At 40.5% G+C, this 21,964-nt stretch overlaps 3 protein-coding genes across 13 annotated transcripts in view; 1 reads left to right on the top strand and 2 right to left on the bottom strand.

Annotated features, from left to right (window-relative positions):
• The window catches only part of LOC123499410 (hornerin-like), a 55,127-nt gene extending 45,917 nt beyond the window's left edge, over positions 1-9,210 (bottom strand). Inside the window, exons 1-2 of one of the 5 annotated variants that reach the window (XM_045247374.1) lie at positions 9,097-9,210; positions 6,299-6,606 (exon numbers count right to left, since the gene is read on the bottom strand). In XM_045247374.1, coding sequence (XP_045103309.1) covers positions 6,299-6,359 — 61 coding nt within the window. In that variant the 5' untranslated portion in view covers positions 6,360-6,606; positions 9,097-9,210. Of the gene's footprint in view, positions 1-6,298; positions 7,371-9,096 lie in introns of those variants that run through there. The other 4 variants (XM_045247373.1, XM_045247377.1, XM_045247372.1 and 1 more) reach the window with 4 other exon arrangements.
• Positions 9,211-9,289: 79 nt separating this feature from the next.
• On the top strand, positions 9,290-13,712 carry LOC123499413 (enoyl-CoA hydratase domain-containing protein 3, mitochondrial-like). Of its 6 annotated transcripts, none has more exons than XM_045247382.1 (7): positions 9,290-9,550; positions 10,092-10,198; positions 11,067-11,196; positions 11,310-11,500; positions 11,978-12,138; positions 12,523-12,637; positions 12,805-13,712. In XM_045247382.1, the coding sequence occupies exons 1-7, from the start codon at positions 9,515-9,517 to the stop codon at positions 12,911-12,913; spliced, it is 849 nt and encodes a 282-aa protein (XP_045103317.1). In that variant the 5' UTR covers positions 9,290-9,514; the 3' UTR covers positions 12,914-13,712. The 6 variants fall into 6 exon arrangements, with proteins under 6 accessions (XP_045103317.1, XP_045103318.1, XP_045103316.1 ...); XM_045247383.1 differs by having other exon boundaries at positions 9,291-9,533; positions 10,089-10,198; XM_045247381.1 differs by having other exon boundaries at positions 9,291-9,550; positions 10,089-10,198.
• LOC123499412 (cytochrome b-c1 complex subunit 2, mitochondrial-like) lies at positions 13,303-21,948 on the bottom strand. Of its 2 annotated transcripts, none has more exons than XM_045247378.1 (8): positions 21,791-21,948; positions 20,420-20,568; positions 19,684-19,875; positions 18,931-19,150; positions 17,820-18,245; positions 15,477-15,588; positions 15,139-15,248; positions 13,303-13,681 (listed from the first exon to the last, which is right to left on the bottom strand). In XM_045247378.1, exons 1-8 carry the CDS (start codon positions 21,833-21,835, stop codon positions 13,601-13,603), a joined length of 1,335 nt encoding a protein of 444 aa, XP_045103313.1. In that variant the 5' UTR covers positions 21,836-21,948; the 3' UTR covers positions 13,303-13,600. The 2 variants fall into 2 exon arrangements, with proteins under 2 accessions (XP_045103313.1, XP_045103314.1); XM_045247379.1 differs by having other exon boundaries at positions 20,420-20,565; positions 21,791-21,928.
• Between the last annotated feature and the right edge of the window lie 16 nt (positions 21,949-21,964).

Raw genomic sequence — 21,964 nt, 5'->3', positions numbered from 1 at the left:
CATGCTCCTCAATAGGCACCGCAAACACTATAATCTTCAAGAGTAACGGGACTAAAATATTACGTTACTCTGGGTAAGACGCAAGACAACATCCCTATACTCGTAAGTCACTCCCACGTTCACAGTACTTTGTCTTGGAATGCCTTAAGAAAATAGTGTGTAAATCTATTTCCTTCGTTTATTTTTCTGTTATTCTGGATAAGACACAAGACAATACCTTTATACTCGTAAGTCACTCCCACGTCTACTGTACTTGGGTTTGGAATGCCTTAAGAGAATTAGTGTATTAATTTTTTCCTTCGTTTTTCTATTTAAGTTTGATTTTTCTTTGTGTTTTCTTGAGCTATCAGTGTTTATTCTTACGTTAAATGTTGTACCGTTTGAAATGCTTGAAGAAAATATTGTTGAGTTGATGTTTTATTAGCTTTTTTTTTTCAATTAGAGTTCGATTCTTTGTGTTTTCTTAAGGTATCGGTGCTTATTCCTACGCTAAATGTACTACTCTTTAACATACTTGAAGAAAATATTGTATAGAGTATTGACGCTTTCTTAATTTCTTCCTAAGCAGTGTTCGATGCTTTATATTTTGTAGGAACAGCGGTTCTTACTCCCACGTTGAAGCTACTACTCAAATTCCTCCTGAGAAAATATTGCGAGTAGTGACGCTTCTTTTATCTCTTCCTACAGAGTGTTCGATCCTTTAAAACTTTTTCTACAGCCTACAGGTACCAGTTTTTACTCCCACGTTGAAGACACTTCTTGAAATCCTCTAAAGAAAATGTATAGGAGATTCCCTTCTTTCTTCATCCTCTAACATGGTATTCAAATCTCCACGTGCAGCACTAAACAGTAGTGCCAGTTTGTAATCTCCTTTTGATATTACGTAAAACACTCGAATATCATATAAATTCTTCCTTCCTCTTTTCCCGTCTCTCACAAGGTATATATGCTTTCAAAAGGTGCAAATAAAAGACATGAAAGGAGCTGGGAAACACTCGGGTGATATATACATACATGCTTCTCCTTTCCTTGCTTCGTCTTATACAATACATGAACTTTAGCATATAATGTTTTTCAAAAGGTGCTAGTTTCTTCTGCAATCTGGCAAATAAAAGACACGAAAGCAGCTGGAGAACATTTCGGTGATATGTACATGCATGCCTCTCCTTTCCTTGCCTGCTCTTATACAATGTTTGAACCTTAGCACATGATCTTATTTTTATGCAAGAGAGGGAAAGCTGGCCAGGGGCAACATAAAACGAAAAAAGGCCAACTTAATCGCTAGTTCCCTTGCAGACCCGAGAGAGTTAGCAAAAGAAAAGGGATAAATGTCTTGAAACCTCCCTCTTAAATGAAGTCAAGTCATAGGAAGTTGGAAATACAGAAGCAGAGAGGGATTTAATGTTTTCAAAAGGTGCTAGATTCTTCTGTAATCCGGCAAATTAAAGACATGGAAGCAGCTGAACCCCCCTTGACTGAATACACGTTACTTTCTTTCACCCTTCCTCTCATAGACTGCTTAAACTTCTGAGTCTTCAAGTGGTGTCGCCAGTTTCTGCTTTAATCTGACGGAGCAGACATAAAAAACAGCCTGAGATGTTTGGCATTTGACGTGATAAGGGACGGAACTGCATTTACCGACAAACCACAAGAACTGAAGTGCGTGAGACATCTTACTTTGCGCTTAAAATGAGAAAGAAAGAATGAAGGAGGAGGAGGGGAAGGAGGAGGAGGAGGAGGAGGAGGAGGAGGAGGAGGAGGAGGAGGAGGAGGAGGAGGAGGAGGAGGAGGAGGAATTAATAGTTGTAATTGAAAATGTAATAGAAATAACACCTTCACATACTCACACATGCCGAGAGAGAGAGAGAGAGAGAGAGAGAGAGAGAGAGAGAGAGAGAGAGAGAGAGAGAGAGAGAGAGAGAGAGCTTCATCATGTATCACCATCATCAAGACCACCATCACCATTACACAGTCCTAACACTAATCTAACACTAACACAAACCTAACCTAACCTAACCTAATTCAGTACCATCACCACCACTAGTGAAGCCATTACGTCACCACCAATGCATCCTTCCCACCCCCTTCCCTTCCCTTCCCTTCCCTTCTAACAGTCTTAACAACGCAATTACTCACAGTCGCACTCCAAGCACTCGCTAGTCATCACAAGTCAGTCAGCGTTATACCTACACTTACTCACCACCACCACCACCACCACCACCACAACCATTAGTCACCACAGTCATCACCGTTAGTCACCACAGCATCCCTTCTTTGACAATACCCTAGCATTAAAACTTTCTTCACCATCACCTCAACCATCACCACTAACACCAGTCATCACCATTCACCACAGTGGGGGGAGATACGCTAGCACACTGATACTGGCACACACACACACACACACACACACACACACACAGACACACACTATGCTCACAATCACTCTTTTATAACCGTCTTCAGACAATATCCTAACATTTCCACTCTCTTCACCATCACCTCAACCATCACCACTACCACCAGTCACCGCATTCACCACCATTCACCACATCCTTCTCTGACAACACCTTAAACTTATTACTCTCACCACCACTACGTCCCTCTCACCTGCAACCACCATCACCACCACCACCACCACCACCACCCCACCAATCTTGGCAAGCCACTCATCCTCTATCATCCAATTGAGCGGATAACTGCAAGATCCACTCTCAGATTTTACGTTACATGCTGAAACTGGTTAGAGTTGCGGCGGGATACCCTGTGCCCTTCCCCTCCCTCTTGCTCCCTCTGCACACTGTTTGGTCTCCTCGCCTTGCCTCGCCTTGCCTTGCCTTGCCTTGCCTTTCCTTGTCTTGCCTTGCCTTGCCTTTCCTTGCCTTTCCTTGTCTTGCCTTGCCTTGCCTTGCCTTGCCTTACCTTGCCTCGCCTGCCTTGCTTTGCTTTGCCTTACCTTGCTTTACCTTCCCACGCCTTGCCTTGCCTTGCCTCGCCTTGCCTTGCTTTGCCTTTCCTTGTCTTGCCTCGCCTGCCTTGCTTTGCTTTGCCTTGCCTTGCTTTACCTACCCACGCCTTGCCTTGCCTTGCCTTGCCACGCCTGCCTTGCCTTGCCTTGTCTTGCCTTACCTTGCTTGTTGTTGCTTTCACCTATGCTACTAGTGATAGAAGCCAAGTTCCTGTGTTTCTGTGTCTTGTAGTGTGCTTGGATGTTGTGAGTTTGGGGATAGAACGAGGAAGGAGGTGGAGGTTGAGGTGGAGGTGGAGGTGGAGGTGGAAGTGGTGGTGGTGGTGAAGGGAGGGAGGGAGGAGGAGGAGGAGTTTGCAAAGAACACCAGCAGTAGTAACAACAAAACAACAAGAACAAGAACAAGAACATGAAGAAGAAAAGGAAAAATGGAAAGAGAAAGATAGAAGGAAAGAAAGAAAAGAATGAAGAAAAAAGACAAACCTTGTATGTTAGCTTATTTTCTCTTCGTCTCACTACATTTCACTCACTGGTCGTGATATCTTGTCTTCCTAACTTTCCTTCATCTATCATACTTACAGAGCCTCACATACTGGCTGGAATGTATGTATAAATTTTTTCTCCTCTTAATCTAGAAACCTTGCGATGTCTTTTTTTAGTTAAGGAAGCTTGGATATGAGTTGCGTTATCTCCTATTCTGATTTGTATATTAATTGACAAACACGCGTCGTTGGACTTAACCCCTTCAGTATCATGGTATCTTTTCATTATTCTGCTTACCTTTTAGCGATTTGATGCAGCTTCACATACTTACTCGTATGCTGAGATTAAAACTCTGAAGACTCTGGCCATTAATATTCCGACCTCCATAGACCCTTTCTTGTGTAAATAAAATCGTCTAATCATACCCAAAACTCATGGTAAAAATGCATCCTAGTACTGAAGGGTTTAATAGTAAAGGAGAGCCTAGAAATGGGGTTTTTTTTCATGTTATGGCCTGTAACGCCTGTGGGTCTATTTGAAGAGTACGGGAAGCGCTGTTCAGCTTCCATCCATTAGTGGCGCAGGCACTGTACTAGATTTCCCGGCTGATTCTAACTACTGGGGGCTTCAAACCTGGTAATATTTTTTAGGAGTGGCAAATGCAACCTCTAGTCACGTGAACCACGGAGACCGATACAAGCATCTTCCATCCGTGACTGACTGACTGGTTGACTGACTGAATGAGGCGAAGCGAGAGATCACAAAGGCGTGGACCAGTGACTAATGGACTGACAAAATGCAGCTTTATATATACAGAATACTTGAATAAACCCAAAAGTCTGACCTACTGACTAACAAACTGACAAAATGCAACCCTCCTTTTTTCCAGCATAGAGTACTTGATTTGATGGGAAAGTATAGCCCAGTAACTAATGAACTGACAGGATGAAGCTTTGTAGATAGAGAGAACTTGAATAAACTCTAAAAGTGTGACCTACTGACTAACAAACTGACAAAATGCAATCTCTTTTTTCTTCTTCTTTTTAGCACAGAGTATACTTGCCTAGATCTAAAAGTATAGCCCAGTAACTAATGAACTGACAGAATGCAGCTTTGTAAATATAGAGTACTTCAATAAACTCCAAAAGTCTGACTTACTGATTAACAAACTCACAAATTCAAACTCACTTTTTCTCCCCTTTTTTTTTTAGCATAGAGTACTTGACTAGATCCGAAAGTGTGACCCAGTGGCAGAGAACATGATAAAATAAATCGCAGAAGTGTGTCACAGAATGCAGCTGGAAAAGAAAGACTAACTACCATAACTTGACCAAATGGTAGAAAAGATGACAGACTGATAGATATGATAACCTGACTTAGTGCTACAGATGAATGACCTACCCGACTGAATGATGATGAACGTCTACTCACAAACTTGACCAAATGGTAGAAACGAAGACAGACTGATAGATATGATAACCTGACTTGGTGCTACAAACGAATGACCTACTCGACTGAATGATGATGAACAGCACATCTACTCACAAACTTGACCAAATGGTAGAAAAGGTGAGAGACTGATAGATATGATGACTTGACCGGATGGTGGAGGTTAATGACTGCCCGACTGAATGATGGACAACTGCACATTTACTGACAAACTGTTGGACCATTGACCAAGTGACAGCTCCAGTGAATAAGAGACTGTTTTAATTAGTATTTCATCGATATTAATTAATACTTATCTTGTCTGGCGAGGTTTTGAATTAGAAATCGCGTGCATGAGAACTTGATTTTATGACAAGCTGTGTGTGTGTGTGTGTGTGTGTGTGTGTGTGTGTGTGTGTGTGTGTGTGTGTGTGTGTGTGTGTGTGTGTGTGTGTGTAAAGTATGTCAAGATTTTGTCGTCGCTGTTTAGGTGTGTGTGTTGGTTTGAGAGAGTGGAGAGAGGGACTGGGGAAGTGGAGAAGCCGGTATAGCCACATCACAGAGAGAGAGAGAGAGAGAGAGAGAGAGAGAGAGAGAGAGAGAGAGAGAGACTTATAATACCCAACATAAACATAAACATACCTCAATACATAATATTATACACATAACTTCATCATCATCCCGCTTTAATCAACACTCAGCACTAATTCAAGCCTTAACTTTTTTTTTTCCTTTAATGAACACTGCAAGGGTGGCTGCGGCAACATCTGCATACAGGCTGACATTACCAAGCTAACCATTGCCCAAGACTTGTCGCATAGATCGTTAGGCAAAAGGAAAGGTTCTCTTGATAATATGAGCATACGAATTGACAGATTAGAACCATACCAAGACATTTATCCTTTTTTTGGGGGTGGGATGGGCTAACTCCCTCGGACCTGCAAGGGGACTGGCAACTTAGTGGGCCTTTTCTTTTCTTTTCTTCGTTTTATGTTGCTCTTAGTCAGTTTTCCCCTCTTACATGAAAAAACACCGATATTCCTATTGGTTTCTTTCTCCTGTCGTTTTCCTCTCTCTCTCTCTCTCTCTCTCTCTCTCTCTCTCTCTCTCTCTCTCTCTCTCTCTCTCTCTCGGTGATCGTAACTGTCAGTAATACATTTTTTTTATTTCAACACTTCACTAATTTTATTTCTTTATTATACTTCTCTATTTACTTTTCATTATTTGGAGTCAAAACATTGAGACATGATTGATTTGAGGTAATTATTAGAACAAATCACCATTATTTACAAGAGAGAGAGAGAGAGAGAGAGAGAGAGAGAGAGAGAGAGAGAGAGAGAGAGAGAGAGAGAGAGAGAGTATAAACAGTAGTCAAGGCATATCGTAACACGCCAAAGAGAACCACATGGTCATACTCACTGTCAGAGTCGTGCATGGGGTAGTCATGAGGAGACAGTGAGGACAGCAGCGGTGGGTGCATGGGCGGGAGCTGGTAGAGAGCCAGGGTGCGTGAGGGACCGGTACTGGGCTGTGTGGGAGGCGTGGATGTAGGAAGTTTCAGCGACCTGGGTACTTGAGAGGCGTGAGGCACTTGGAGTCCCCAGCGCTGGACCAAGGAGACGTGCACGGACTTGAAAACTTAGCTGTGCACTGAACTGAGGGATGAGTGCCGCCGCTTCCGCCTGGAAAACGTTACTGGGGCGCCAAGTCTGTGAGGTTGCCCGTGACTAAAAAGAAAACAAGTGAAAGTCTTCCAAGCATGCACGCACTTCTTGTCGCACACGGCGCGCCAACGCACTTCACTGAGCAGCCCCGAGGCATCAACACCCGTAGGCGGCGGGGCACTGGAGCGGTCTCGTCGTCGCCAAGAACTCACCCACACTGACAACTATTTGCTGCTTACATACATGTACAGTGATGGGGTGCGGAAGGGAATGCAAAGTGGTTTAAATGGTTAAGCAGGTTTGTGGTTAGTAAATATTTGCTGAGAAGTATTGTTTTCAGTGTTTTTTTTTTTTCTTTACAGGATAAAGACACAAACAAAAGACATAAAATTGTCAATCAACTATACAACTAATATTCATACACGTTCGTGATTTCTGAGGGTACTGTCAGGAATGATCCGGTGAACCACCGCGTCAGGCCACACAGGGCCACGGATAGCGAGCGACGCCGCGTGTCTATCCACTAACGCGGGTGAGAAGAGACTGATGGTGAGGTTCATTCGGCGCTCGCCACTGCCTCCTCGCCTCCTCGCTGGTGGTGAGGATTCCGGGCGGCGCCACACCCGCCAAGGCCGCCAACCAAACACGAATTCATTAGCTAGCGTGGGTAGCAGCAGCGAGCCACCGAGCCTAAGAGGTGACCTCCCGCACGGCTAGTCATTCATTCAGGCATAAAAAGACACGCTTTTCCATCACTCAACCATTCGCTGCGGAAAACAAAGCAAAAACCAAATAAAAACTCTGGTGAAGTGGAGCGCAGCAGCTTCAAGCACCTGCCAGGCACTCCAACCCCTACCCCACCCCGTGCCCCGGCCTGCCCCAGTGACCTTCCCCGCGGCGCAACACTGAACAAACTCTCACCTCGCACGGAGGCTTAACGCTTCGCTCCCTCCCCATCAGTCTTCAGAGATGTCGCGCCACCACTTTCACATCGGCACCCACCTCAATGACATTACACACACACACACACACACACACACACACACACACACACACACACATGGTATTGCATATCCGTTTACTTAGTATGGTTGTTTATCTACATTTTTTGTTTATTTATGACAGATTTTCAGGTTAATAGGTCAACAGTGAGTATTTCTGTGGTCAACTTTGCATAAATAAATAAATTTACATATAATTTAGTGTTTGAATATTCCCGGCATTTCCTGTTACCCGCTGAACATGCTGGATATCGGATACCGTGAAGCACAGCAACGCGAAGCAACAGCCGTGCTCTGCCTCTCCCAATAAAACAATAGCACGGTGAATTACTTGCAGTATCAACACACGATACGGAAATTATGAACACCAATAAAACCACGGCTGTATCAAAACTAGCCATTGTTATTGTTATAATAAAGCCAATTGCATGCATTCATTTACAACGCAGTGAAATAAAAACAACTTGGATAAAAACTTATTCTTAACCCTCATGCCAGTTCGGTTATAGTACATGTTAGGTTAGGTCTCTCGGCCGTTGAGACTGTGCGTGGCAGAGAATACACGTGTCTACTACGATCTTGTATGTAGTACGTAGCAGTTAGATTGTAATATGTACTATGTGGAAATGAAAGCCTCCAGGAGTGGGAATGGTGTGTCTGTTGCTTCTTATGTGTAGACTACCTGCGTTATCAAACGTTTCAGTGTCTTGTATCTTTGCTATTTTCAACAACCTCCAGTGGAAGTTGTGAGGCTTTTCAATGTTTTTATTGTGGCTTTAGTGATGGATTAACAAAAATTAAACATTACCGATAGAGAAAACATCCATGAGATTAATCATCTCTGCCACCTTAAAAAGTCTTAGGGAGAGAACAATGCGTGTTGAAATAGGTGCTCTTTACAGGCTATGTTGGCCAGACTATTGCACAAGATTTTCCACTTACTCTCATTCCGGGAAGTTACGAAGTGCTGTCTTGAGTTTCCTTGCTTCCTCCACCTCTATGCTGCCTACACTGTACTAATGCAAGACTGATCCAGCGCCTTCATTCTTTCCTCCCTTCACTCATAAGTTTTGGAACTGCCTGATTTTGCCTTTTTCTGTAGCCCTTAGATATTCCTCCCATTACAATTATTTCCAGACAAATATCAAGACACCTAAATTATAGTGGTAGACCCGATCACGATAGTTTTCTGTTCAGTTGGTATTGAAAGAATTATTACGCTCTCGTTTTTAACTTTTAAGCTTTTTTGTTAACCTTTGCCGATCTCATTTTACACTTTGGGGGAAAAATTGTATGTGATAGAAGACTGCTGGGGGCTTGTACCGCCATTCATCACCGAACACTTTTCAGCACATAGACGGACTAATCGTGGAATGTGAATGTAACCAGAAAGGTTGTGTTGTTCCCGAGAAATGAGTGTGATGTTCTGGGGCAGCAGGTGTTCCCATCACCACACCTGTTCTTTCCTCGGCCTCCATTCCCTCACCACTTAATGATGCAATACTTCATTTGTCTCCTCGCGAACATTAGATAACATAAATATAATAATCACCTGAATATTCACACGGACGAGTTCACTTGATAGAGAGATGCACTGTTTTCCCTTCACCACCTCACTGACGCTACCACCACGTCGCCCACACCACGTGTTGCCATGACGACCATGAGGCGCCGGTCTGGTTGGCTGGCTGCCTGCTGACGCCTCACTTGCCTCCCGTCACCTCATTGGCTGCCTCCTATCTCAGCTGAGGGCGTAAACACGGATCAGCTGGGTGTTGTCTGGTCAGTGAAATACCTTGACTCTGCTATCTAGAGGCCCCTGGGCTGTGACGTCTACCCCCCCCACACCACTAAAGACTCGTCGGTGCATTCAGCTCAGTGGCAAACACGTTCTTCAGACGGGCGTGCAAGTCTCAACAGACACCAATCATTTTTATATAGTGGAAGTACACCGGCATACCTGATTCAAGATGATAGCCTTCCAATCACGTGCGTGGAAAGTTGTGGTAAGGCGCAAAAACACCTTCATAAAGATTATAGACGTCATTATAAAATATCACAGGTTGGCAGGAATAATGTAAGTTTGAGTTAAGTCTTGTACTTATTCTCTAACCAACTTCGTTAGGATTTGATATATGTTGCCGTCTAATCCTTGAAGCATCAACTGTTGTGCCAACCACTCTGCATCACTTATTGTCCTGATACGAAAGATTCACTATCTCCCTACAGATTTAATTGTTCAACCACACAAATCAGCTTTGTGGTCGAGATGCTTAAGTTTCAGTGTTGTTATCTCAGTAACACATGTTACAGTTGCCCACAGGATCAAAGACCAATGAAGTGAAGATGACCACCAAGGACACAAACTTTACATTTACCTTCTCCCTACAATATCTGAGAGACCGATAATATTCCAAGTGATAGTGTTGGTATAACACTCCTTAATCATTAAGTGTACTAGATCCTTATTATCCCTGATTAAAGGAGTACAGTATGTGTTATTCGATCAGTCTTTATGTTGATCTTTATTTTTTTTTTTTTCAGAAGCCTCTGATGGGCAGACTATTTTCACAGACACCTGGTAGAAATTCTCTCATTGAAGTGTTTCAAGAGAATGGTGTCCGCAGTGTTACTCTCGCTGACACAAGGACAAGGTACTACTGTACATCCATCATGTTTGGGTTTTCTGAAGAAGATATTTAAAGTTGAGTAATTTATCACATAAGTGGTACAGGAGGTGCATATTGACCAAATTAATCATTCATATCTCGTCCAAGCCTTGAGCAATCATAGTGTTAGATATCCATTGAAAATTATTGTATTGTGGTCCACAATAATGTGAAAATGGTAAGAATCAGGTTGTGTAAAGTCTTGGATTAGGTTTGATTTGGGTTTTTTATTCTGTTGTGCATTAATGGCCAGCAAACAGTCAAGGAGCACACACACTTTGTCTCCTACTGTGTCTTCCCACTCAAGATTAATTACACATGATTTTCACTGAGTTAACTGAATGCCTTTAATTCTCTGCTTAATTTGCATGTTTTTTTTTTTGCCCGTATTTAGATTCTGTCATTTTGGGCAGTGATGAGGAGCAGCATGTTAGGCATCTCAATATCAGAAAAGAATTAGAAGTTAAGATTTATAATTCATACAAATGTCATTAGGAATTGTATTGTCTCACTTACCCAGGAGGAAACTTGTTCTTCTCCCAACACATCTTATGATAGTGTGGATTAAAACAGTGTAATGGACTCTTCCAGTAATGACTGGTCACATTTTTTATGAACTCTATGGATGTTTGTTAGCCAGTAAAATTGCCTATGCAAGGAATTATAATTCTTAAAATTCATCTTAAAAGTTAATATTTTTTAATGTAATTTTTAAAATTTTGAAGTACTTCATGAGGGATTTATTTCTATAGAGGTTGGGAAATACCAATGTAAACGATTGAAAGATTATAATCTATCAATGGAAAATTTCAAAATTACACAACTAACAAGTAAAAATACAAACACATTGCAGAAATTCCCTGTCTCTGCAAATGCTAAGAGAGCTCCAGGAGGCTGTGAGTGTGGAGGATCCATCACTGCGCTGCATCATATTACAAGCTCAGGGGAAAGTCTTTTCTGGTGGACACAATCTTAAGGAACTTGTAAGCAGCATTTATGATGGTTTTTGTCACCAATTTGTTAGAAAAATTTAAATATTGTAAGAATTGTATGCATTTCTGTAGTAACACATTCTGCTACTATGTGTTGTTCACAGACTGGTAGAGAAGGAAGGTCACACCATCAGACTGTGTTTAATGAATGCACGCACCTGATGCTGACCCTGCAGCGCCTGCCAGTGCCAGTGGTGGCTAAGGTTAATGGTGTGGCAGCAGCAGCTGGCTGTCAACTGGTTGCTTCTTGTGATATTGCCATTGCATCTCAAGGTTCTTCCTTCTCAACCCCTGGGTAAGAACATACAGACACAAGAAAAACTACAAGAAGCCAGTAAACTTGCATGTGGCAGTCTCTGGATAAATCTTGTATGTAGTACATCCCTTTGGTCACTTTCTTTCTGTACTGTCTATATATTTTCTTTTTTGTTTTCATTCTTTTTCTCCCTCTCTTATCTATAAGAATTTATGTGCAGTGGTCCTTTGATATACCTTCTTAATCCATTCCAGATCCTTGGATTTATATGAAACAGGACATATAGCAAACAATTTTTTCCCCATAGGAAAAAAGCTATTTCTATTAGCACATTATATTGTATTACATTTCTCCCTTGAAGTGCAATCTCTGACTGTAACAGTTAGAAGAAATTTGAATATGTAAAAGGAAGAGGTGGAAATTATTCTATCCAACTGGGAAAATACCTATATTATGGAACATCAAATTGGTAGTATGTACCATCTTGACATAGTTAAGTATTTTCTTTGTCCTCAGTGCAAATGTTGGAATATTTTGCTCCACTCCTGGCATTCCTCTAGTACGATGTGTTCCTAGGAAAGTTTCTGCTCACATGCTGCTCACAGGACTCTCCATCACAGCTGAGGAAGCCTTACGAGCTGGCTTGGTTTCAAAGGTTGTCCCAGAGGAGGAACTAGGTATGTAGTACTTTTGATTATAGATTTTTTTTTTTTTTTTTTTTTTTGGGTGGGGGGGCCCTATAGCGCCTGTAGGTGTACTTGAAGAGTATATATGGGAAGCACTGTTCAGCTTACACCCAAGAGTGGCGCAGGCAATTTTACTCATAGTGGTGCCCATATCACCAGTCAAGTGCATCTTTGATGTAACCACCTAGAACCTGGGTATCATGATGACATGTACGTAACTTTAAACCATTCGACAAATGGCAAAGTTTTTAACGATGTACGTGGTGGGATTCAAACCTACATGTCTGCCTGATCCCACGCTCACCATGCTATCCACTATGCCAATACCTCCCTTTTATATGAATACACTATTAAAAAAAATATTAATTTTTCCAGACAGTGAAGTACAGAAAGCTGTTGATGCCATTCTGCACAAGAGTAGATCTGTCATTGCTCTGGGGAAGAAATTCATGTATAAGCAGATGGAGATGGGAATAGAAGATGCCTACAGGTGAGGCAGAAGACTTAGCACATTATATAATAGGTGTTGAAGAGAATTAATAGTTCTGCATATTGCTTAATGTTTGGAAGTAGTGTTTCATGAGAGTATTGATAACTTTGTGTTTAAGAAATCTATCTGTTTAAAACATTTCAATAATACATTTGTGCACCTCATAGGGAAGGAGGAAACCTGATGGTGCACAACATCAACATGATGGATGGACAGGAGGGAATCAACAGCTTTATAAAGAAATGTAGCCCTAGCTGGACTCATTCGGATAACTAACATCATCAGAACCGTATTGTACACATCCAAATGTAATGGAAGTCTAGACATGAATAATTATTTTCATATACAATTACCATATAGGTATAGGTAAGTATTCTTGTGGTTGTATTACTGTTCTTACCACAGATGTATTTATATTTTTTAAGCTGTTAATTATAGAATAAAACTTAATTAATTTAATGTGGGAATGTGCATGGATGTAACCAGTGAGTTCTATTTCCACTGAACTGAATTATTGTATTCTCTACTTTTCACATGTCATCCCATGCACAGTCAATAGTAAAATTATTTTAGACCCAAAATGCAGCTCACACCTGAAACCTTGAAACATGCAGCTTGGAAGAGGATTGTTATTTACTGTGAAAGGCACCAAAGAAAAGAAAATATTCTTATATTACTTTAACTCCAGAGTTATTGGTACATACACTGTCATTCATCATAAATATCTACAGCTTCTGAACACTGCCAGAAGATTATATACACAAAACCGTTTTCTAACGAGGAGGATGTCACATGTACATTTTATACTCATTAATTTTTAGGTATAACCTGAACTTAATATGATGCTTAATTTCCAGTGAATTAAAACATCAAATGAAGGTAACATGTGTACATATTTTCAAAAATTTCAAATTTCTTTAGAAGATTCCATATACCAAAACAAGAACAAGTGCTTCAAGGGTCCTACAACTGGTCCAAATAACCAATGTTGGCATTCCCCAAGACACTCATGCTCAACTTTCCACTGAAGACTTTCCTTAGGGCCTGCAAAGAAAACAATAAAATATGAAGTGATTCTGTACTTTGATGCACATCTTTTAAACATGTTATATTTAGAGATGTACCGATACCACAATTTTGGCCGATTCCGATACCGATACTACTACTTATAGTGATTACTGCACTGGACACCAGGATGAGTTGGTGGACAGCGAGTGTTACCAGATGGGAGGCTTTGTTTTGGGGGATGCTGTAAGTCCTTCTGAGAACATTTGTGAAATAGGAGCAATTCTAGAAGCTTTTTGAAGCCATTTGCAAAGGTAAATTACTCAGTAATTGGAATGAATATCTTCTCAGTCTTCTGATTCTTGTAAGTTATTTTAAATTCTTACTTCATTTGGTCTTGTGCATTTTCATGATTAATTTTATTGACGATATTTTGGCGATCAAAAATATTTTTAAAATTATTAAAATTGTAAAACAGACACAAAATATTACCAAAAGAAACTCATTTTGTTGTGTATGTTTCTCTTTAATTAAATCTGACATCCTTTGATATTAATTCATTAGACATTAGTAGACCAATTCAGAAAAATGAGCTTTCACCTAATCTTTTCAATTAAATAGAAAAAAGTTTAGTTTATTCTAAATTTCTAGTGTATTGCTATGATCTTAAATAATTAATATGCAACAAATTATACACAATGCACATGATTACAAAACAGAATCGTTACTTTCTTAGTTATGGAATTTTTACATCCTTAGGTTAACACAAGTAACTCAAAATTAAACTTGCATTAAAATTAATATACATATATAATTCGAGCTTCCACCTATTCCAGTATGATATCTTGGAAAAGGCTAGCACTAGCACTGTTAATTATAAATCAAATAAGAATATGCTGTTATTTACAATAATGCAAAATGCCTATATATATATATATATATATATATATATATATATATATATATATATATATATATATATATATATATATATATATATATATATATACCAAATCATTTTGTTGGATTCTCAATATCTGAAGTTTGATATTCTTAGATTATAGTTAAAAAATATAAGCTTTTCACCTGTGTGAACTTTGTGTGGGTGGAAGAGCAGCGTCTGACTGAGAGACAGTGAGAATGCGTGGTGACTCATGACCGACTGTGTGACAGGATGCTGGAGTTCAGCCTATACGCGTTTCATACACGTCCAATTTAGAGGTTGTGGCTTATTTCCACAGAAAACACTATTCTATGACATACAGTAATCACCACGGAAACTTAATACGCCGTATTATATTAATTTGGTATCATCAATATCTAATATCGAATATATCACTAAATAGTAAATTCCTTTTAGGTATCAGAAGTATCAGCATAAAATAAGCCGATACCAATACCGATACCCAAAAAATGAGCCGATACCAATGCTGATGCATCGGTACATCTCTAGTTATATTATAAACTTATCAAAATCAAAATGGCAAGGAACTCACAGCATCTACAGCTGAAGGTGTCACAGCGTCGATAGCAGCAGCAGCAGCAACTGGATCATTGTACTTGCCCAACAGCAAAGCCTGGAGTCCCATGTCAGCCAAACACTCTCCTGCAGATTACAGTCACAGTACATGTACACTCACATACAAATAAAGGAGGAAAAAATTATTAGCTTTAAACTTATGTATGTCCGAAACATAAATTTACAAGTGGAAGAATACTGACAAAAGTGGATTACTGTCTCCTAATTCAAATGGTGAAGATGATGCAACACATTCAACTACAAAAGATCTTTAATAGGCATATATAAATACAAAAATGGGAGTGATATACTAACCACTGGATTCTGAAGCCATATGGATGGCAGCCTTGACACAAGTCTTTCCCTTGGCAGTTTCTGCTTCTGTCACTTTGAGACCCTTAACAGCAGAATGAGCTGCTCGCACCACCTAAAGAAAGTGCCTTTATAGAATTACCTTGATACAATTACATATACAGAGGCTATGCATCTTAAGATGATGTTATCCAAGAGTTAGTGCGGAAAACCATAGCATCAGTAAGGTAGCCATGAGGATGATACAGGTATATAAGATTGTAAAATGATATGTTCAACAATCTTCTATTTAAGGTACAGGCAACCCCCGTTTAACGAAGGTTCACACAACGAAATTTCGCTACAACGAAAGTTTCCTTTTACTACCATCTGCTTGTTTAACGAACACCAAACTCGCTTTAAGGGGAGAGTCCGGTTTAGATCGGGGGTGCCATATCTCCGGTAAATATGCATGAATCGCTCTGATTTTTATGTTGTGAAGTATTGGCATCATTTACATCAACATTAGACATTGACCCCCATTCTTGTCCCCCTCCCCCCCCCTCCAACTACAACTACAACGAAAATTTAAAAGCGAATCTCCGTCGTTATTATTGGCCCCACAACCTTCATTTTTCTGTGACTTAGAGACGTTATAATATGAAATGTTTCTTCGTCGTTAGATTTTTCATTTCAGCTTTTAAATTTGTTTTATGATTTTTTTTTTAAATGTGTTTTTTTTGCCTTTTTGACCAAAAATATTAATATAAAATTAAACCAGACATATATAAAAAAAACAGCGACGATGATTTGAAGAGAAAGTATTCCTCTGCCTTTTAGTCTTTGTTTCATTGAAATCAAGCTAAAACTGGCTCCAAGGTTAACGTTAGAAGGGGAATAACTTATGTTTTGAGATATGGGCTGAGAGAGGTCGCGAGAAACAGCGCAGCATCCTGGCGTGACTGTAGCTACGAGAGCACTGAGCCCTGTGACCGACCCACCGAACACTGATACCACACAGACTCGTCGTCAGTCTTGCCATATCATATCCACACAAAAAAAAGTTCAGATTTTAGCATTTTTCGTAGAATTGGGTGGAAAAAACTTACTCTGCTGATGTAAACAAACGCACAGCTGCACGTGGTTGAGCGCGGGACCTTTAAACGGGATTTAAAGGGAAACTATCGCAAGTTTCCTTTTAAATCTTTGCGAGATAGTTGCCAAAATGTATACCTACCAAATATATTTTTTTCACAAAAAGTCATTTTTTTTATATTTTTGGGGTCTCCAAACCGGACTCTCCCCTTAACAAAGTTTCATCCAGGTAATTTTTTCCAAGTTTGAAAATCCCACCATTTCACGCAAGCCGACAAGCTTTTGAATGCACCAGGAGCCACAAATACTAAGGCCTGCCTCAGGAGAAATCCCGGGACACCTGTAGAATCAAGATCAAGATCAAGTCTCGTGGACAACACACGCACCACTCACTCCCATAACAGCGTCAGCAGCATCTCGTCTTCATTCGCTCAACTTACCACCAAAACGCCCTGCAATGTGGCCTAGCGTTCCTAAGAAGACCAAGAAGTCTCTTATTCTCGAAGTGAAGCTGGATATTATTCACAGACACGAGAGGCGAGAAAACTATAGCATTGCTGGCCACCATCTTGACTCCATATAATGTCTCTACTATTTTCAACTCAGCATACTCTATTAAGAAGGCTAGTGAGACTGTATCTTCCTTGCAAGCTAAAAGAACCACCTGAACTCATGACTCTACAATGGATAAAATGGAAAGCCTTGTGGAAATGTGGTACACAAGTTTTGTATGCGGTACAATGATGCATCCTTTGTTTACATTCCACAAGTTGCCGGTTAGTGTCTTTCCCGCTTCACTCTCCCTCCTTTCGTAAATTTAAGATCATCAATATTATAAAGTTACGTATATAAATACATTAGTGTACATTATAATGACTTAAGTTAAATTTAACTGCCTATATGTTAAACTTCATAATTTTTACTTTCATTAAACCTTTCACTGTACTATGATGCACTCTCGCTTTGCTTACTCTCAATGGAAGTTCAAGTCAGGGGTTAAACTTGTTATAATCGGTTCGCTTAACGAAGTGTTTTTTAGGAACGTAACCCCTTCGTTAAGCGGGGGTTGCCTGTATTAGAATATAGTTATACTGCAGTAGTAGTATAATAAGACCATCAAATAAAAATTAGGGTGCACATCCTGAATCTCTTTTCGAGTTGTTGATCATGTAAAGATGCACTTGATGCTCTGAACAATATCTTTTCCCCATTCAACAAAACATTTAATAGGCAGATGTACACTATTCTATTTATCAAAATAAAAAGACTTGCCTTGTCAGCTGTTGCTGATTCAGCCACCACAAAATAACCAAAGAGGCCCGCATCACTGTAGCTGATGTTGACAGCAGAAGCCATACCACTACCCCCTGAGCCAGCGACTGCCTTGGCTAGAGCACTGCTGGCATTGCTGCCATACTTGACACTTGGACCCACACCAAGGATGTGCTGGGCCACAGCAAGAGCAGCTGCATCACTGCTACCCAAACTGGCTCCTGAACCAGCAACAGCAATAACAGAGATTGGTGCATCAGATTCATGGCGAAGTTCTCCACCGCCATAGACAGAGGCTCCGGCTGGCCCATCTCCAGCACCAACACTGAGGCCCTTAGCATAATTGACGAGGGCACTATGATCCACCCCAAGGCCGACCACCACCATGCGGCCGGCCTGGTGAGTCTGAGCCACATAGTCCTTCAGCTGAAAGAAATGGAGGAAGTATAATTCACAAAGAAAAAGAAAACTATGGAGACATTTTGCTAAATAACATGACATGGACAAGGTGATAATTCAATAGGATGGTGATGTGGTTCACAAAACATACAAAAGTCACAAAAATATTCTTTTACTGGCTAAGGTGATGTGATAAAGGTAAGACAGCAATCCAATACACAACTTCCATTTGAACTCAACTCCACATTCTATTACAGCTAACATTCATGATTCTGTGATCTATATTTCAGAAACAAACAATCCAAGTCCCTGGTCTACCTCTCTAGTGTCATAAATCATAAATGTGTATGGAATCAGTCCTGCATCACACACCATCACACAAAATGCAATTCTGTATCAAGAGATCTCTGAATATAGTAAACTCTGAATATATGGTTTACTAGACAATAAATAATGATGCTTCTGGGATAATTACCTCAATGGTACATATTCTTTTCCCAATAATTATTACATTCAATTCCAAACTTTTCTCAATGCAGCACATTCAATTTAACATTGTTATTTCTACAAATTAGCAAAGGCAAAGGAATATCATACATACAAAAGTTTTGATGACACAGGTTAAAGATATTCTCTCTTGATTAGGCATCCAATCTAATATGAATTTAGTATCAGCACATAAACAGCACTTAAGAAAAACAACACCACCCACCATATCTGATGAAAGCTTGCCCAATCTGAAATCAGACACAAAGATGGAGTTTGCCAGGCCAGTGTTGCGGAAGGCAGCCTTGTGTAGCATCTCAAGTGCCAGGGTGGAAGGTTCTCTCAGAGCCAGTTCAGTCTTGACACGCCTCAGGTTGTCTTTCATCTCCCAAGTTTTGAAGGAAGGTTGGGTGGACACTTCACCAAGCAGCTCCAAGCCACCATCCCTGTAATATCCCCAACACACCTCAAAAATCCTTTACTGTTTAGTCTTTTACAATGGGGATTATCAACTTGATAATATATGGTCCTGTCAAACTACAACTACAGATTTCACACATGCTATTGCAGCTGGTTCTGTGCATACCCCATATCTATAAAAAGGATCTACAATAAGCTAATCTACATATTCATTCTGTCAATGCATCAGAATATTACCAAGTTGAATCTTTTCCACATTAGAACTGAAGCTTTCTTAAATAAAGATCATGTGAATTTACAATAACAATACTGCATTATTTCAAGTTTTAATTCACATATATGAATTGTACTATATTTCTAATAATGTCTCAGTAAATAAAGAACCAAGATAGAAATTTCTTCTGATAAAAAAAATAACAAGATCTAAGAAAACTATTTGGAGGCCAGATACAACTAAAATAGAAAAGTTTTCAATGATGTAATAGTAGTTGCTAATTTAAGTGGTAAGAACCACTGTATAGTGTAACAAGAAGTGAATACACATTAATGAAACACTTACAAGTTATCTCGGATCACCTCCAGGCCATAGAGGATGTGTTCCCTGCCTCCTTCAGCCTCCAGGGAACCTCCGAGCTGCTGCAGTGAGCGAGTGATGGAGAAAGCAGTGGTGTTGTTGGTGCCCAAACCTACACATGTCCGCAGCATGTGAGAAGCTCCCAGATGGTTTGGGCCTTCATAGCGTGAGCCAGCCCTGACAAAAGGCCAATTCTCTATCTCTAGTGCATGTTGTATATTGCATAAATTACACTTCTTCCAAGCATATTTCATGATTAGCAAGAATGCAACACCTAACCAGAGAAAAGAAAGCTTCAGTAAGATGATACAGCCAAGATATAAATGGTCTTGTGCTACAATTTCCAGAGTACCCTATGGTTCTATGCTATGGTGTATGACTTGTAGGAAGCTACTGAAGGAAGTCAGTAACTACATATATTAAAGGATGGTAGCTTGGGCATTAATGAGGTCAAGATTTTAATCCTGGTCACAAATGGGTCACAGGATGACTGTTCACTCCAAGCTTCATCCAGCCTTAAAACAGGTACCAATCAGCTATGACTGGGAACATAAAGCCAACAGAGGGAGGAACTGGCCACCCTGCTCATGTGCCAAGGCCCAGGAAGGGTGGAGCTGCCAGCCCAATGCCAACACATACAATTATGTACAACATACCTTTACATTTACGGCTTGGATAAATCAGAAACCTGTCTGTACTTGATATCAGCCATTCAACTTACTTGAAGAGCACAGCTACCCTGGACACAGGGCTGTTGTTCTCCTGTGATGCAACAACCACTCCAGAGGGCAGGGAAGTCACCTGGGGCTGGTGTTGTGGCAGGGTGTAGCTGGTTTGCTGGGTAGCTGCCTGTGCCCCATAGCTCCGCTGCTGCAAAACATCAACCATCACTTGTGATATTCTCTACAGTTTATCTTAGCCTGATGAACTTGATAGGCTAAGAAATCATAAAATTATATCTCAACCACAAGGATGGAGTGAATACAAGTTATAAATCAAAACATCAATATGAAGTGACTGAAATACATTTATTCCAATACAAATACTTCATGGAATATGCACCAATGCAATGATGAATCAACCACCAGACCCATTGATGAGTCAGACTACAAGATACATCTTAAAGTTATCACTTTCCTGGAAGTTCTGTACTTTGTTTGTAATCATTTTGCTAGTAAACATCCTCCTGGGAACAGAGAAAAGATTGACAGGTTGCTATTTAAGCAAGCAAGTTCTTCTTTACTTTGACTTTTTTTAAGACTCGTCTTATTTCAGCTTCCTTCCAGTCCTCTGGAATCTCACATTATTTTAAGGATTTGGAGGATGTAGTCGGAACTGCTTCATTTATACTCAACTCACATTCCTTAAAATAAGAAAACCAGGATGTACTTCATCATGACTGGCGGGTAAGTTTCTGACAGACAGCAGATAATTACCCCGATATCACAGGCAAGCTAAGTCCAGTACTCATATGCACTATACTATGTCCATCTCTACTGAAGATTATCAAATTTATCCTAACTTTAAATTGACTTTTTAAAGGAAAGCATGATCTTCCATAATGCGGTCAAACATTATCTGAAAACTCACATCTCAATCATCTCCTCTCTTACACAACAAATATATATACAAGTGGTAGAGCAGAAGTCAGTGAAATTCTTCCCAACCTAACCTTTAATTAAATTTACAGTAACATTGGCCCCGGTGCTGCGCATACCATTGTTAAATATGTGACGAAAAGAAAGGGACACACAAACTGGTAGCATCGCGCCCCTGAAAGTAATATTTAATCAAGACAGGACAAGTTTTTCAGTGTTAGTGGTGTTTTTAATTGAACAGAAAACTGGCCGGCAAACTGTCGTGACCTACTAATTTTCAGTGATTTGTCGCTAAAATTACTCAAAGCACCGAAATCCACAGGGTAAGGCATGGTAAGGGCAGGGAAGTGACGGGCAGCGGCTTGCCGAAGTGATAGAAGGATCAGCTGAGGGATTGCGTAGCCAGCCGGCCGCCCCGTCCACCGTCACCCGTACGCCCGCCACGCCCGCGACCCCACCCTCCCCTCACCACCACCACGCCCACCAGTACTCACCACTACATTCTTCAGGAGCCCAGGTTTAGTGAGTTTGGATGCCATTTGGCCTACTTCTGTGTCGTGTGCGGTGTTGCCTCACCAGCTGATCTGCTACAGGACCCACAAGCCTCAGTGTGGCAGACAACAGAAGGGGCAAGTGCGTTCGATTACCAATTTATTCTTTTTTTTTTT

Source organism: Portunus trituberculatus, chromosome 49 (assembly GCF_017591435.1).
Source record: "Portunus trituberculatus isolate SZX2019 chromosome 49, ASM1759143v1, whole genome shotgun sequence".
NCBI classification, from domain to species: Eukaryota; Metazoa; Arthropoda; class Malacostraca; order Decapoda; family Portunidae; genus Portunus; species Portunus trituberculatus.
Note: the sequence above shows the minus strand (reverse complement) of the source record. Positions and strands in the feature narration are given on the sequence as shown.

Excerpts from the sequence above, each read along its gene's own strand:
- LOC123499413 (XM_045247381.1), top strand. The coding sequence starts at position 9,515 with ATGATAGCCTTCCAATCACGTGCGTGGAAAGTTGTG. Across the intron at positions 11,501-11,977 it reads TCTTCCTTCTCAACCCCTGG|TGCAAATGTTGGAATATTTT; the intron begins GTAAGAACATAC and ends CTTTGTCCTCAG. Across the intron at positions 12,638-12,804 it reads GGAATAGAAGATGCCTACAG|GGAAGGAGGAAACCTGATGG; the intron begins GTGAGGCAGAAG and ends TGCACCTCATAG.
- LOC123499412 (XM_045247378.1), bottom strand. The coding sequence starts at position 21,835 with ATGGCATCCAAACTCACTAAACCTGGGCTCCTGAAGAATGTAGTG. Across the intron at positions 20,569-21,790 it reads GGCTCCTGAAGAATGTAGTG|CAGCGGAGCTATGGGGCACA; the intron begins GTGAGTACTGGT and ends GATGTTTTGCAG. Across the intron at positions 15,249-15,476 it reads TATGGCTTCAGAATCCAGTG|GAGAGTGTTTGGCTGACATG; the intron begins GTTAGTATATCA and ends TGTAATCTGCAG.